The 16,901-nt window shown below is 41.1% G+C and overlaps 1 protein-coding gene across 3 annotated transcripts; it reads right to left on the reverse strand.

Moving 5' to 3' along the window:
* Nucleotides 1–8,372: 8,372 nt before the first annotated feature.
* Nucleotides 8,373–16,654, reverse strand: MFSD4B (major facilitator superfamily domain containing 4B). Of its 3 annotated transcripts, none has more exons than XM_024216023.2 (4): nt 16,579–16,654; nt 13,125–13,293; nt 11,249–11,365; nt 8,373–10,062 (listed from the first exon to the last, which is right to left on the reverse strand). In XM_024216023.2, exons 2-4 carry the CDS (start codon nt 13,288–13,290, stop codon nt 8,828–8,830), a joined length of 1,518 nt encoding a protein of 505 aa, XP_024071791.1. In that variant the 5' UTR covers nt 13,291–13,293; nt 16,579–16,654; the 3' UTR covers nt 8,373–8,827. The 3 variants fall into 3 exon arrangements, with proteins under 3 accessions (XP_024071791.1, XP_024071790.2, XP_024071792.1); XM_024216022.3 differs by lacking the exon at nt 16,579–16,654 and adding an exon at nt 16,194–16,509; XM_024216024.2 differs by lacking the exon at nt 16,579–16,654 and adding an exon at nt 15,803–16,187.
* Nucleotides 16,655–16,901: the final 247 nt, after the last annotated feature.

The raw sequence follows: 16,901 nt of genomic DNA on the forward strand, positions 1-16,901 counted from the left end.
CTTGATAGAGAGCCAAGGACTCCACATTGTACGTGCAAAAAATAACAAACCTCTTGAAGCAGAAACTCCTACATTCCCAACCAGGAACACCTACAGATAGTGTGGGCATCGGAAGAGAGATATAGTTCAGCATGGATTCTCCATTGACCTGTGACACACAGGTCTCAGAGAGAACTTGACCAGGATATTTCATGTATAGATCTGGTCAAATTTGCATTTCAGGTGTGAGGGGAAACAAAATGTCCTCTGGGGCAAGACTGCCTCTTTGTGCAGTGCCCATCACACCTGATCGCTCTCTGCTGTTGTGATAGAAATGTAATAATAATCCCAAAGTTCTGGTGACCTCAGCTACACTCGAGTTTCTCCAGGAGGCTTGGCTGGAGTCCTACAACTAAGCCCTTTAGAAACATGGGTACCAGCCATACCAGCTGTCGCTGTTTCAGAGCAACTGCACCTATATCCCCCCCTCCCTTGAAAGAGCCCTCAAAGTTGCTGCACACAAGATGTGAAGTTTTGCACCAGTTGGCATGCTAGGTATGGGAAACTATTCACAGGAATGCCTGGATGGAGAGAGAGATATATGAGCCTCATCAGAGGAAGATCTACAAGTATGTTTGCATTGCAGCGACAGCCTTTGGTAGAAAGCTGTTACTGGATTGGTTCCCACATAGTTTATAAAGTTCTTGCTTTATATGGAGGGGAACTTCCATTCCTGCCTACTATAATAATTAAACTCTACTTATCCTTTCACCCCCTACTTCTGGAATTCATTCCTTGCCACTTACCATTATTAGTGAATGAGGAGAGAAGCTGTGCAGCATCTCTCCAAATTCAGTGCATACTGGTCACCTGGTAAATAGCCAGACTCTAAATTGAATTTTATTTCTAAAGGAAGCCCAACATATTGTTTTAAGATTAATTTACATCATCAATGCTAGTAATTGGTTGTTTCCCTGGCAGTGGAAGAACAGGTGGTCTGAGCTGAAGGGCAGAGCTTAGTTGTAGTGCCTCCAGCAACAATACTGGACTACCTCCAAATTCCATTGGGGGAGGCATTAACCTTTAGTAATTTGACAAGAAACTTTGAGAAATTTCATACCTCATGATTTTTTGAATCAGTCTTGAATTAAGATCTTTGGGTGGTGGAGAGTCTACCACTGCTCTAGGCAAGTTCTTCCACTGGTTAATTTGCATCAGTACTAAAACTCTGCACCTTGTTTCTACTCTGAATTTGTCTAGCTTTATCTTCCAGCTGTTGGATTTTATTATGCCTTTTTCTGGAAAAGAGCCATCCTCTATTGGAAATCTCATGCCCATGTAGCTATGTGTAGGACCATGATCAAGTCACCTTCTCTTAGATTAAATTTAGCATCTTACTATAAAGTATGTTTTCCAGTAAACAAATCATTCTCATAGGCCCCTTTTGAAATATGAACACCAGAAGTAGTCTAATAATGGTTTCATTAATGCCATATACAGAGATAATACTTTCTCTATATTCTTGTTTGATATTCACCTGCTTAGATACAATATTGTACCAGGCCCTCATGTTCAACTGGATATTTATTACCCTTTTTCTGTCAGTGCATTCCATCTTTATGTGGTTGGCGTTTTCTTTTCTTAAATGTATGACTTCCCATGTGGCTGTACTAAAACCTTGCATGCCAGGGTTTGCCCCCCTCCTCCCTCCACACTGCTGGATATGGGCTATATTGATTTTTTTGTATAGTGCTTTTTTTTTATCTGAATATGATGTAGGATTAAATCTAATGCCTTAGAAGTTCAAGTATATTATGTTATCCTTCTCTGTATCAACCAAACTTGTGATCAAGACTATTTTCCATAAAGCCCATCTTAACTGGCATTAATTATGCTACCAACATTTAATTTGGAAGGGACACAGGCAGTAATCACTGAGTGTGCCAAGGATTGATGTCCGGCTGAGGGACCTGTAGGGTACCTGGAGCATTCCATTTACCCTTTTTAAAATTTGGTACAACCTGCATAGTCTCAGCACCTGCTCTGTCATGGATTCACGGGCTGGGGCTATACCCTAGCCTGTAAACAGTTGCCTAGGATTCCCCCCTTCAGTTTGCTGGACCCCAAGGAGCCACACAGGAGACCTGTGGCCACAACTCAGAGATGGAGCCTTTGGGCTCCAACAACCACTGCTTCTCTGCAGCAAGAGTCCTGAGAGTGCGATTACCAGCAGAGGGCATAATGCACTTCCCTTAGTATTTGCAGTGGCACCAAGAAGTCTTTTCAATAGTCAACTGGTGTACAGCATTGAAAAATCCTTCCATTAGCATGAGAAAGGTAAGCTTAAGCAAGAGTCCATAGTGTTTGAGAACCTTCTTATCACAGCCCTTTTCCATCTCCAATCTTCAACCTTGTCTACATCTAAGGAAATTACATGCTGTAGGAGTCAATCTTCAGTCATGGGGGTTTCCACTGTCTGGGTAGGGTCTTCCATTCAAATGTGTTGATTCCAGCCAGCCCTCATAGCTGTATGTCTCAAACACCTCTCCCAGGGAAAGAATTCTTTCCCCCTCAAGGTAGTGACACAGAGTGGATAGATACAAATTCATATGGCTAGTTCATAAAAATATTACAAAGAATTCTCACTTTTGTCACATTTCTTGAGAACCCCACTGACTATGAATTACTTCAGTATGTTGGAGTGTCAGACTTCATCGTAGAAGCTTTGATCAGTACAGACAGTAAAAGCATCATCCAAATAGCTATGGCTGCAGTATCTTAAGAGCACATGCACACTCAAAGAAGAACAGAACTTTGTCACGATTTAGTACTCTCTGGTGCAAGTTATCAAGCTGTGCAGATTTAAAAGCATTTAACATCCTCCCTAATTACTGATGGCCTACTTCTGCATCATGGATGCAGTGTTGTCATGCTGGTCCCAGGATATTATAGAAAAGTTGGTCTAATAAAAGATATTACCTCGCATAGCTTGTCTCATTTCTGCATCATGATTGATGACTGATAATTTTAGAGTTTGATTGGTTAACATTTATTTCTCACTAATAATTCTTGCCTCTCCTCCAGTGTTGGTCTTTTCACTAAATGCTGGTTTGCACTCAGTTCTTAACTCATTGTTTTTTATTGCTACCCTTTTTAACCAACACCTTTCATTACCACACAACTGTGGATTTGGGGGGACCTCAAAGCATTCTTAAACAATTACATGGTATAAGTTTTAAACAAAAATTAGTTTCTGCCTGTACAGGAGAAAGAGGTTTCTAAATAACAAAAACTAGTTTTCTTTAAACCATTTTTTCTTCTATTAGTCTGAGGGGGGGAATGGAAGGAGAGGGGGAAAAAAGTGGAAATTTCAAAACTGGGAGGCTTCTATTGGAAATGGTAACTATTTCTACTTTACTAGAAACAGGTCATAGGCCTTTATTTGTTGCAAATGTAAAGCCCGACTAGCTTTCAGAAACACAGTACAAGTTTTATTGTAAAAAGATGCTCCAATTTACAAACAGGAGTAATTTATTACATTCAAGAAACAGTTTATCCAATAAACTTCACCTTACACAGTCATGTAAACATCAAGCAGTTTTCAACCTAAAACTATTAAATCAAAAAACCCACCGTACACAAAAGGGTAAAAGTATGGAAAAAACTGAATTAATTTAAGTGTAGATCATTGCATAAGCAGTAGCAACAGCAAGACTGGAATTACAGAAAAACCACCAAGAACTGTTGCCTACTTGAGAATACTACCTTTGTGCAGTCTCATTTATGGGATAAAAGTGCAAATACCAAAAATACCTTCACATTGTTCCTTACCATTTAAATGCTTCATCTTAAACACAGTATTGCATTCTGTTTTTTTAAATGGACATTGCCAATCTTCAGGCTAAATGAAATCATACTAATAGATGACAATTTGCTGCAGCTGTCCACCTTAATTATGTAGGAAGGGGACAGATCTTATTGCACTGATGTGCAAATGTTTATAGTGTTTTCCTCTTTCTTCAGTCTGTACCAGTGATTCTCAATGACATAAGCAACTGCTATTAATTCAGTTAGCTATCGTTGAGCATAACACAGCTCCCCCAAGCCTATAACTGAATGTTGTACTATTTAAAGATCATCACTGACACTTAAGGAAACAAGGGTTTCTTAAAATGACAACTGTATTGCCAAATAATCAAATTAACCAATACAAATATGAAGAACACTGGTTGTTTCTAGTATAAAATACTTTGTCTCTTAAGGTTCTTATCAAATTCACAACTAAAGTCCTAATTAAACACTTACTGACTGAATAAATGACAAAGAAGGCACTTACCAGGTATTGCAGTTTAACCAGGAAGCTTTTAACATTCAAATATACTAAAGTTACTTGAATTTAAGTAAACACCAGTAACTTGTGTTTTCCAGCTAACAAAAAGCCCAGAAATCCCCCAACAGAGTGACTGACATAAGGCTGCAACTTTCATATAGTTGTTGGATCTTAAGATGACAGCAGAGGAAACTTGTGATATTCTAATGCAGCATGCCACTAATTACCGTAGTTTCTTAATCTAAACTGACATACATCCTGGCTGGTCTTTCTTTAGTATATTTTACATTTAACAGTATGTATCACCTGATGTACAAAAACTGCCTATATACACATTTAAATATAGTTGTTGAAAAAGGGGGTAGTGAGGGAAAGCTGGCTGTTGTGCAAGTACTTACCATCACCATTTTAGTTAACGTTTTCATTGCACAATAACTAAAGCGCTCAAATTTGAAGAGAAGGTGATCGCGCAATAAAAATACTGCAAAACATTTCACTGGGTGCTAGCGGCCAATCTGAACGTTTTAGGAATGGCTTACAGACAAGCTTATTACTAAGTAATTTTTAAATATGTAACTTGATTCTAGATATCCACATGACATTAGTCAAAGCAGTTGATGACCTACACTACAGATTTGTTTTTTTGGTCCATACATCACATTTCTTAGTTTCAACTTTTCCATCAATTGTCCTGTGACTGAGGAAAAGCTTTACACTACCCCAATTATTTCAGTGTTACACATTGCCACTCTTGTATTGTATCACAGGGGAACCCTCTGATCATTTATATGATATATATTATAAATATATATAAAGTATTATTTAGGTGCATGCATCATGCAGAAATTTATACAGTGAACTTGAAATAAAGCCTCATTATGTAATCTCGCTACACTGTGAAGAAAGCAGCTATGATCATAAATTTAAAGTAAGTTTCAGATTATGGAGCCCAAGTTTCTCCATGGAGCTTGGATTTCATTTTCACTACTAGTCTATAAACTGATTAGACATGCTTGGGAATGACCTTGCTTACATTACCTCCCTCTTCAGTATTACAAATTGCTTTTTCTTTTTGTCTTCCTCGTCCTCACTTTATCCCTCCCTTAGCACAAAAATAAAAAAAAGTTAATTTAGCCTTCCAGTCTCCCAGCACTGGCCCTATTGCTTTGTTTCATGCTTGTTCTAATGTTGATGGGAGAGAGGAATGAAATTCCTGATTCCTATTCAGTTTAAATGGTTTATTAAAAATACGTATGTTCGTCAGAAGGGTTTAAAAATTTTTTCCTCTGGCTACAAGATCACTGGCTGTAAAGAATGGAGATGCCAAAAGAGATGCTCTAGACTTACTGTCCAAAGCCTCCACTTTCTTCCCACCCTTCACTGGCTTACAAGAGGTTACACCAAACAGCATTTATAAAAAAAACAAAACAAATAGAACTGATGATTCAACATCATCATGTGTTTAGATTTTATGTCAAGTAAAAGCTCCTCTTTAAAACCAGTAATGGTTAAAGCTTGAGTGTCACTTTTAGTAAAAACCCAGTTGATTGACAAAAAAAAAAGTCTAAAACGCCTCTAAAAGGTAGTCAAGCCTGTTTTGTTTCAAACAACACACATGCGTGGACAGCATGACTGTGTCAGGTTTGCTGTTGTTGTAACCATTTCTGTTCAGGATCCTGCAGCAACAATAGATCTATTACACCCCTTTGTAAAAAGTCTGGAAAAAAGCACGAAGTATGAGAGACTCACCCCCTTTGTTAATATGCTTGTTTTCAAAGTCATTTGTGGGATTTTTGCCATCCATGCACACATGTTGCACAGAGTATTCATGCTTTCCAATTATTATGCATAAATAGTATTAAATGGTAAGTGCTTCATTAGTGTAGAATTTCAATAGCATTTCAGAATGTGACACAAAAACTTATCCTAGACTTCCTTATTTAAGCCAAGATCTCTACCATTGCAGTTCAGCTGTTATTTTCTATACTGATCTGCAGGTCAAACTCTAGTACTGTAAATGCATATGGAGAGCTGCTTCCATTGACTTTATGGGCAGCCATATGTATCCAAGAATAGAATATGGTCCTTAAATATTTACAAGCATTACACTGTTAAGTAAGAGAAGGAGAGAGCTTTCATGCAACAACTGAAACAGCATAATCCAAGTTTAGCAATGTATTGATATAGCAGGTGTGATACTACAATAGAAGCTATGAAGATATAAATTAAAAAAAAAAAACAAAAGAAAAACTAGTCAGATTACCTACCAGTATTCAATCACAGACCCAGGTAGGTAAAATATACCCTTCTGAACAGACAACTCAAGGTGCAGAACCAGTCCGTTATTAAAATGTGTCTTCTGTCAGTATCCAATTATCTTATCCTGCTCCCCTCTTTTGCAGGAAAACAGGCAATACACTGGCATTTACACTAACATTATGGTGTAGTGGGGAGGGGGAAATGTCTTCAAGATTTCATTGTCTCTCACTATAAACTGCAAAAGTTTTCCAGTATGGCTAGGTCTTGCTCTATTTCTTCCCCTCAGATTTCAGCGGAAAGTGAAATTTGTTGGGGAGGGGAAGGGGGAGAAGAGGGGAAGCAGTCAGTCATAAACCCAAACTTCTAAAAAAAAGATCCAGTACCACATAACAGAAACGCTCCAAATGTAAATAAACAAACTGCAACCCGTACTACAAAAGTAAATTACCAGAAAAAAAAAGTCTTAACTATCCAATAAGCAATACAAAAAGCAAGTTTTGATCATGCAGCCTCAGAGAAAGCTGCCTTCAAAATCTGGGTTTTCAAATAGACGGACTGCATTAAATGGAAGGCTCCAAATTAATTCTAAGCAACACTTTCTATATTTGTCTGTTCTTGGCATTATGGTGATTTATTTATTTGCTAGCACTCAGCGTTTCCTCCTTCCCCCAGCATGGTATTTCCAATCTTACACACCCAAGATGTTGGTAAATACTACATGGAACACTCCACTGTACCTCATCTGTGCAAAACATGGACCTTCTCTTAAGGCAGCATCCAAATATATTATCTCAAAGTATCTGAAACATTACAATGTTACCAGGGTAAAAAGCAGAGGGCACCAGTCCAACTTGCACAAAAGAAGCAGTTATAGGTCACCTTCTGGTACCTTTCAGAACTTGGATTGCACTCAATACTGTGGCTGTTAGAAAAGGGACAGTTTCATTAGTAATTGTAACCTATTAATTTTCCAGAGGTAAGTAAACAGCTATTGAAGTGTGCCACAGGCTAAGCTTTGCACAGTTTTGTACATTTCGCTTTGAAAAGATATGTATTCTCCCACTGGATTTTTGCTATTAACTTCAGGGAAAGCCAGAACAGATCTTTAAAACTTTTGTTTGAACAATTTGGTTTGAGAGTTAAGGGCCTCCATCAATACTATGGACTAGGGGTTTGGTTACTAAAAAGGTAAAATTACCTTTGAAATGTAGCTTTGGTATACGTAAAGTAATTACACTACTGTGTATACTGCCTGTGATACCAGTAGTTTATCATCAAACACTGATTAAAGAGTAGCTCATAATGGCTCAACAATCAAGAATTAAAAATTATAGCAGATCAGCACAACTACCTTTTAAAACTCCTTTGTCCTCTCTCTACACCCTCTCAAAATAAAAAAATGCAGATGTGTGACAAATCGTTTTATTCTTCAAAGCAACCTTGGAAAGAGTACATAATACACATTTTTAAAAACCTCCCTAAATAAATATTTTATTCCAGTGTAACACATTTGATGTTTCCATGATTTAAAATCAACTAAACACAGAAATCTATGTTTAAACAACATTACATAAAAATGACAAAACCAGGAAATTCCCAGTCAAGGTCAACAATACATCCATTAACTAAAGCTGTTGAGCTATCAACTTTTCCACTTTCCCAAAAGGACAAGGACACAACCGACACCTTGTTGTTTAACTTACCAGTAATGTCATGGTTTATGTTACATACCAGACTTTAAGTGCCATGGAAATATCCCCTTCACTAGATTCAAGAAGTTCAAGATTCTTCTCTGATTTCTGATTTGTATGAGGGTGATCAATTAAGATCGCTGTGTGTCCTGGTCTATTCCTGCCAATGCAGGATAGTTCTAAAAATATGGTTAAAATACTCTGAACAGTCTCACTTTAAGTTATATTAGGGTGCCCACCACTTTCTTTGAGAAATTGTTTACAGCCTCACATTTAAGAAATGTTTCCCATACGTTTAGTCTAAATTGCTTTTAGTTCCATGACACAAACACCTGATCATATTACCATGGACTCCCTCTTTAGTATGTCCAACATACACATTCTTTTTCACTCCAGGATGCATGATTGCAGATTAAAATGAATAAGCATAAACTGGGAATTGGCAAGCACAGAGGTGGAAACACTTGGCTTTGTACCACTATTAAAATTCTGAATCACAGCTAATTTGATTGTTTATTACCTTACAGAAGCCAGGCAGTCATTTCAAATAAGCAGCCTAGATTTTACTTTAATCATTCTTCTCTCTGTCTGTATTGAATTGCTTTCTCCCTGGGGAGCTAAGAGCAATCACTGGAGAAGAACTAAATATGTTTGAAGGTGGCTGCATGGACACTTTAGCTGGGGATTCCCCTGGGATCTTTTGAGATGTCTCTACCACAGAGTTTCTCACTGTATCATTCATTTCAATTACTTCAAAGTCTGCTTCATTCCATTCTCCTGCATCCTCTTCATCTTCCTCATCTTCATTAAGTTCAAAGTTGGACAACAAAGCTTTCTGGTCCTCGCTCCCACCACCATCTTTTAACTTACTCTCACTGGGAGAAGTGGCTAATTTATACATCACAGGAAATAGTACTGCTGTCATTACAGATGTTCCCAATGCAGCATACATCATCACAGGGACATTGTGAAGTTTTCCTTCAAGAAACCCAACCACTGCTGGAAAGCACATCTCCCCCAAGGCAGCACCAACTACAAAGAGAGAAGCAGCCTTTCCTTGTATGGTGGTGTACTGTTCAATCCAGGAAATGCCACTGGGAAAGATGGTAGCCATTGAAGCACCATACACTGCTGTCCCAACCCAGAGCGAAATTGGATGCTTACTCAACAGTGCCAGGAACAGAGAAGAGACAGTGGAACCTATGACACTCAGCAGAATCATAGTACCAGGGTAGAAACAGGTAGCAAAACAGATTGCCAGTCCTCTGCAAGCTGCAAATGCTCCCCAAAAAAGGGAGTTCAAACCAGCTGCTTCACTTTCTTTCATGTCTGCATAAACCTCTGCATAATTGAAAATGTAAGAGCCATAGGTGACCTCTGCTCCTACATAGCAAAAGAAGAAAAGGAAAAGGAGAATGAGAAGGGCATAGTGGTATTTGGCAATTTGGCATTTCTGTGGAGAAGCTTTTGCTTTATCTCGTGCTGAGCCAGTCCTTGAATACAGAACAACAAACAACATAGAAACTATCAAAATATAGGTCCCTATGACAATGTAGGACCACATAAAGCTCACATTAGAATGCAGTTTCATTGCTGATCCAGACCGCGTGTTAGGTATATCACTCGGAACAGAATGATTTGTATTTTCATCTTCTGTTTGGACTTTAGGAGATATGAAGCTGCCCAATGCCATTTTTGTCAGGATTGGGGCCACAAAGGCACCCAGTGCAAAACTGAAGTGTAAGGCCTGCATATGTGGTCCAACCTCTGCTCTCCATATATTCAGTGCAAGGACATTTCCACCTGCAGATTAAAGAAATGAGGATCCATTTATTTAATATGGAAACTTAAGATACAGTATGGTTTCTTCCCAATCCGTTATTTAGTTAATATATATCTAGTCAATCTGTCAGAACAATCTACAGTGGAAGCAGATTATAAATAACTTATTTTATAATATATGGAATCAAAGGTCATTACCTTTTTCAGGGCATGAAATGTGCAAACTGCAAATCTAGCTAGAGTGAAGCTCTGCTTATAAAAATTAAGCAGTAGAAGGTTCCACTGCACATGCCGGTTTTTTTACCTTTTTATCTCAAGAACAAGAACTAGCTCATTTCAAACAGTGTTCCATTTGGCACTATTATGGCATTCCAGATAAAGCTCAGGATCTTCTTTGATAGACTGTTTGTGACACTCAGTCGTAGGCTCTCTTCTCAGCAGATAGCATCAAATTTGCATTAGAGCTGCTCACTCACTTAGTCACACAAATGGGTTGAATAAGTAGTTAATTGAGGAATATACCTCTACCCCAATATAACGCGACCCGATATAACACGAATTCAGATATAACACGGTAAAGCAGCGCTCCGGGAGGGCGGGGCTGCGCGCTCTGGCAGATTAAAGCAAGTTCAATATAACGCGGTTTCACCTATAACGCAGTAAGATTTTTTGGACAGCGTTATATCGGGGTAAAGGTGTACTTGGCAATCTTTCCGTGCCATCCCACATACAGTCAGGGATATACCAGCAGATTCATTCTAGAGATTATTCCAGCCTGGCATTTACCTCACCATTTGCATCACAATCAGGAAAAAAACTGCTCTTACTGTCTTCAGTATGGATGATGTTACTGTAGTAACAGCGAGAGAGAGTAACTTTAACGGCAAGTGACAATGGATATGAACACAAATTTAGTTTAGCATACATATACCATGCATGCTAGAAAACAAAACATACATATTCCTCCTCCTTCACTAAGCGAAATTTAACTATTTTAGCATGCCCTAAGCCTATACTGACAACACAACATGCTTGCCACACAAATTGGAAGTCCTAATGATGAGCATAAACTCAGCTCTTGTGGATCTCTAGCACCTCATGAGTGCTAACAATTCTCTCAGATAGATACAAGGGGAGTTGACAGACTCCCAATGACTCATTCAATCCACAGACCTTCCTGCAGCAGGAAGAGGATCAGTTCACTTACCTGTGTCTAGAACACCCATGGAAGTGCCAATGACTGACATCAGGGCAGTTAACAATAGCGCTTTCTTACACCATGGTATGGCATAAAGACCAACTGCTGTTCCCAACATGGTTAACCCTATAAAGGTAATCCAAAATCCTTACTGAAGCTCCAGTTTTCAGCATGACTTCTACAGAGATCCAAAACAGTCAATTTATTATAATTAAATCTGTGTTTTATGATAGACTGAATTAGTGTTCATGACAGCTGGTTGAAAAGACTTAGATGGAACCATTTTTTCCTCAGAAATTGCCTGTTAAAATCAAAATACTTCACAAAATCGAGCCTAATTTGAGCAAAATTTACTCTTTGAGAAAAACTGAAAAAAAGTTCTGACTATGTAAAATGGGATGTTTTGAGATTTTTGGAACAAAAGGTTTCAGTTTTTCATTTTGAAGTGACTGTTTAAAAAAAAATTATTTTGCATTACTAGATAGTAATATAAAATAAAAACCAAAATGAAACATTCTGGTTCTGTCAAACCAAGACATTTTGATCACAGAGCACAGCTTATTTTAGATTGAAAAATTTTGAAATCTTCCAGTTTCATTTCAATTCAAAACAAAGTCAAATTTTCAAATGTCAAGTTCTTCACAAAACTGAAATGTCATCCTCTGACCAGCTCTAGTGATCACACTAGGAAGTCCTCAACTGAACTATTTTCTCCAATTACTCTCAATGCACAAGTTTAGCTTCCATTAACATTAGTAAGTTATATGCCCACATCATAAGTAGGCTCCTAATTCACTGTAGAGTTTCAAAAAGAATAAGCTCTGTTAACAGAATTTATTAAATTTAAACTTAGTCAACCTATGAGATGTGATCTTTTCTCCATTGCTTCTCCAATTGAAAATTGAAAGCATGCGAATTATTTCTCAAATTGACAACACATGAAAAATTAAGGCAAAACCTAAGAAATAGTTCTACAGATAACGGTGTTTAGAGCTTGCCATCAGTTCACCTTACTTTTGAATATGATAAGCATGAAAGATTTTGCTTTATTAGTTCAGAAATCTCTGTTTCAGGTTTCAGATAAATTTGTCTTCAGATTACTTACTTGCCTCCTGTCTGACAGATAAATGAGAATCAATGAGAAGCAGAAGATTGGTAATAGATTTTATTTATAAATTTTGTGCATGTCAGAGTTTAATGGAACAGGCGAACAATTTTAGCAGGTGCAGTGTATTTTAACGGAGGTTGAGTTTGCAACATTTTTTTTTTTTTGTAAAGTTGTAACTCAATTGTGTGAAATGGTATCACTGACAGCATACAGGTGATCAGAGGTGAGTCTCAGCTGAGCTTCTCTCATTTTTCTCATGTAGCTTGTGATGTAGCCATTTTCAAATTTGATTTGTTTTATATAAATATTCTCAGAACCAGCCATTTGATATAGAAAAACAAAAATCCAACTCTGCTTCTTTTTGTTTCAGCAAAAGGCATCTTGTATTCAGTTCTGATAGAGATAGATATGGTCTTTTGCAATAAAAGGAGACAGGAATGAAACTGACAACTAGAAACAGAATTTCATAGTTTTTAATTACATCACTCCTGCAGCAGTGTACAATATTTTTAAAGGAGTATGACAATGCTGGTGATAGCATACATGCAACTTTCATCGTGCAAGACTCCGGGGTAAAGGCCAACAGGATACTTGCATGACACAAGGTAAGGGAGATGAAAGCTGGCTTGAGATATATTTTTGAACACAACTTTCACAATTTGTTACTATACCAAGCCCTCTGGAAATAGTGCAGGTTATGACACTTAATAAAGATATTAGAGATTCATCAAGCTATACATTTGTCACATACAAAAGAATTATTTTGAGTACACTTACCCAAGAGGAGATAAGGGTTCATGCTGTCAAAGATAATCCCTCCAATCACTGAACCACCAAGGTACCCCAGAGAACGACCCACGAAAATGTAGTAAATATCACTGACATTTTTATTCACATTTGCAGCCAAATCTTGAAATGTAGGTCCCAGGATAGCAATGCTCATACCCTGAAAAACAGTGAGGATCTTTTGTTTGTTCATTTTAGAGGGCAGAAGGTTAACAAAATAAACTCTCACCAGCAGCAAGAAATGATATAGTTCATATTATGTTACTAAGACTTTGTCGGCAAACAAAAATTATACCATTTTAATTAAGTCACTTTAGAAACTGATTTAGTTAAACAATGCAGTCTTATGTTGGGGGCACTCTTATTTTGGTTTCAAAGTGCCAGTTATCAATGTATTAACAGGTGTGTTGTGAGCAAGACACGAGAAGTCATTCTTCCGCTCTACTCTGCTCTGGTTAGGCCTCAGCTGGAGTATTGTGTCCAGTTCTGGGCACCGCATTTCAAGAAAGATGTGGAGAAATTGGAAAGGGTCCAGAGAAGAGCAACAAGAATGATTAAAGGTCTTGAGAACATGACCTATGAAGGAAGGCTGAAAGAATTGGGTTTGTTTAGTTTGGAAAAGAGAAGACTGAGAGGGGACATGATAGCAGTCTTCAGGTATCTAAAAGGGTGTCATAAGGAGGAGGGAGAAAACTTGTTCACCTTAGCCTCTGAGGATAGAACAAGAAGCAATGGGCTTAAACTGCAGCAAGGGAGGTCTAGGTTGGACATTAGGAAAAAGTTCCTAACTGTCAGGGTGGTTAAACACTGGAATAAATTGCCTAGGGAGGTTGTGGAATCTCCATCTCTGGAGATATTTAAGAGTAGGTTAGATAAATGTCTATCAGGGATGGTCTAGACAGTATTTGGTCCTGCCATGCGGGCAGGGGACTGGACTCGATGACCTCTCGAGGTCCCTTCCAGTCCTAGAATCTATGAATCTATGAATCTATGAATTTAACTTACAACTTGGTAAGGAATTTCACCTAAGACAAGCCCGAAATAGGTTGGCAGGTTACTTAGGGTATGTCTACACTGCCCATGTTACAGTACGGCCACGGCAGCGCTGTGAGGTGGGCAGTGTAGTCACGCTTTATCACTGGGGGAGACCTCTCCCGACAATAAAAAATAACCACCCCAAACGAGGGGTGGTAGCTTTATCACCAGGAGTGTGGCTCCCGGTGATAAAGCGCTGTCTATACTGGCGCTTTTCAGCTCTAAACCATTTGTCACTCGGGGGTGTTTTTTCACACCCCTGAACGACTAAAGTTTTAGCGCTGAACGTGGCAGTATAGACACAGCCTTACACAGCAAGCTCTTCAAGGCAGGGATAGTCTTTTTGACTGTTTTTGTACAGCACAATTGAGTTCTGGTCCTGGACTATGACTCCTAGGTGCCATGGTAATACTTCTAATGAATAAGGCTACAATTTAGTCACGGAAGTCGTGGAAGTCACAGAATCCGTGACTTCCAGCGACCTCCATGACTTCAGCAGTTGGGAGCTGCAGGGTCCCCCGCCGCCCACAGGGCCAGGAGCTGCGGGGTACCCCTGCTGCCTCTGGCAGCCATCGGGGATGGCGGGGAACCCCCAAGCTCGCAGGCAGTGGAGGCAGCATGGGAACTCCCAGCCGTGGCGGGGGAACCCCCGGGCTCCCGGCTCACCATGAGCCTCTGGCCCCTGTGGGGGTGACATGGGAGCCGGGGGCACCCCATAGCTCTCAGCCTCCACAGGCAGCGGACAACCCCCGGAGCTGCAGGCAGTAGGGGTACCCCGCAGTCCCCTGCGCAGCTGCCCCCCTTCAGGTGGTTTGGGGATGCGCAGATCCCCATTTTGTCCCGGATATTTTTAGTAAGTCAGGGACAAGTCATGGCTTCCATTAATTTTTCTTTTTTGCCCGTGACCTGTCCCTGACTTTCACTAAAAATATCCAGGACAAAATCTTAGCCTTACTAATGAATAATAAATATTAAAATATCACTTGATGTAATCCAAATCTGTTCTAGCGAGATCATTTCTAAATTTACATACACATTTTCTTTTAACTGTGTGAAAAGCACCAAGTGAAATTTAAGTTTCGCTTGCAATCACCTTTGGAATAAGCTTGTGGAGCACCTAAGTGAGTTTCACAGTACCTCATCGTGAGAACAATACCAAAGGAAAACTTAGCTGTCTGGGACAGTCATCATTTCAGTACCAGCAGTGTGCTCAATGCTGTGCAAAATAAAGGTTCCTATACAATCCAATGCTACAGAAACATTACTCCTCAAGCAGCTGAGCAGCTGGGATAGTTTCACCTGCCTGTGAGACAAACCAAGCCCAAAATACTATCTAGAAATTACCAGGAAGCCCACATGGCTGAGTTCAACCCTAGGGCTCTATCAATGCTCTCTGTGCTGACTCATTAGTTTATTACTATCTGAATGGTGTGGAGAGAATGAATAAAGCAGTGTTATTTATCCCTCTACATAACACAAGAACCAGGGGTCACCCAATGAAATTAATAGATAGCAGGTTTAAAACAAACATAAGGTAGTATTTCTTCACACAGCCCACGGCTATCCTGTGGAACTCGCTGCCAGGGGATGTTGCAAAGGCCAAAACTATAACGGGGGTAAAAAAAATTACATACATTCGTGGAGTATAGGTCCAGCAATAGCTCTTAGCCAAGATAGTCAGAGATGCAGCCCCATGCTCTGGGTATCCCTAAACCTCCACATATCGGCAGCTGGGACTGGACAACAGGGGGTGGATCTATCACTAATTACCCTGTTCGGGTTCTCGCTGAAGCAGCTGGCCGCGGCCCTGTCAGAGACCAGCTATGGGGCTAGAGGGACCATTGCTCTGCCCCAGTACTGCAGGGCCTGTTCTCACTGGCCCCGCACAGGGACCTGCCCCCGGGGAGAAGGGGCTGCGTCAAACCATCGCCTTCACCAGGTCCACCCCCAGCACAGGGGCTGCCCCGGGCCGTCGGTGCCCGCAAGGCGGAAGGGGAGCTCCAGCCCGGGCCCACCCCCGCTCACCAGGCCCAGGAAGGCGGAGCACAGCACCCCGGAGATGCACCATCGCAGCAGCAGCAGCAGCGCCGCTCCCTCCCCGCCCCGGCTCCTGCCGCCGCCGGCTACGATCACCTCAGGCCGCGGCGCGGGCTCCGGGAGGAGACTCTGCTCCGCCGCCGGCCCCGCACCGCCCCGCCGCGTGTCCTCCGCCTCCGGCCGGGCGAAGCGAACCTGCTTCTTCCTGCCGGCGCCGGCCATGGCTCCGAGTGCGGGGAGCGGGCCGGGCCGGGCCGGCCCCGCCCCCACGGGCCGCGGACACCGAGACACCAGCGTCTCCACTAACGTGACGCGCAGAACGAGCCAGGGACTACAACTCCCAGCGTGCACCGCGTCTCCCCGCCCCACCTACCGCGGTGCACGCCGGGAGCTGAGAGGCGGTTACTGGCTCGCAGTCGCAGCCCGCGTATGGACGTTGCCTGGCAGCCGGGGGAACCGGGAGGGCGGTTGGCCCGGGTACAAAATGGCGGCAGATTTGCCCGCCCCTCCCTATTCACCAATCTCGTTTTCGCTTTGTGGGCACGTGAGCACAAACCACCCAGAACAGCGGCCATGCGCGAGGCACGTGACTGTGTGCAAGCGGCCACCTTGGCAACCTCGGGGGCCGACTTGCAGCGGCCAGCATTGTGCCGCCCCGCCCGTGCTCTGTGCTCTGCCAGGGGCTCGGGGGGAGGT

Source organism: Terrapene carolina, unplaced genomic scaffold, assembly GCF_002925995.2.
Source record: "Terrapene carolina triunguis isolate 2854851 unplaced genomic scaffold, T_m_triunguis-2.0 Scaffold42, whole genome shotgun sequence".
Classification (NCBI taxonomy): Eukaryota; Metazoa; Chordata; order Testudines; family Emydidae; genus Terrapene; species Terrapene triunguis.

Excerpts from the sequence above, each read along its gene's own strand:
- MFSD4B (XM_024216022.3), bottom strand. The coding sequence starts at position 16,427 with ATGGCCGGCGCCGGCAGGAAGAAGCAGGTTCGCTTCGCCCGGCCGGAG. Across the intron at positions 13,294-16,193 it reads GCTCCGCCTTCCTGGGCCTG|GGTATGAGCATTGCTATCCT; the intron begins GTGAGCGGGGGT and ends ACTGTTTTTCAG. Across the intron at positions 11,366-13,124 it reads GAACCCTTATCTCCTCTTGG|GGTTAACCATGTTGGGAACA; the intron begins GTAAGTGTACTC and ends TTACCTTTATAG.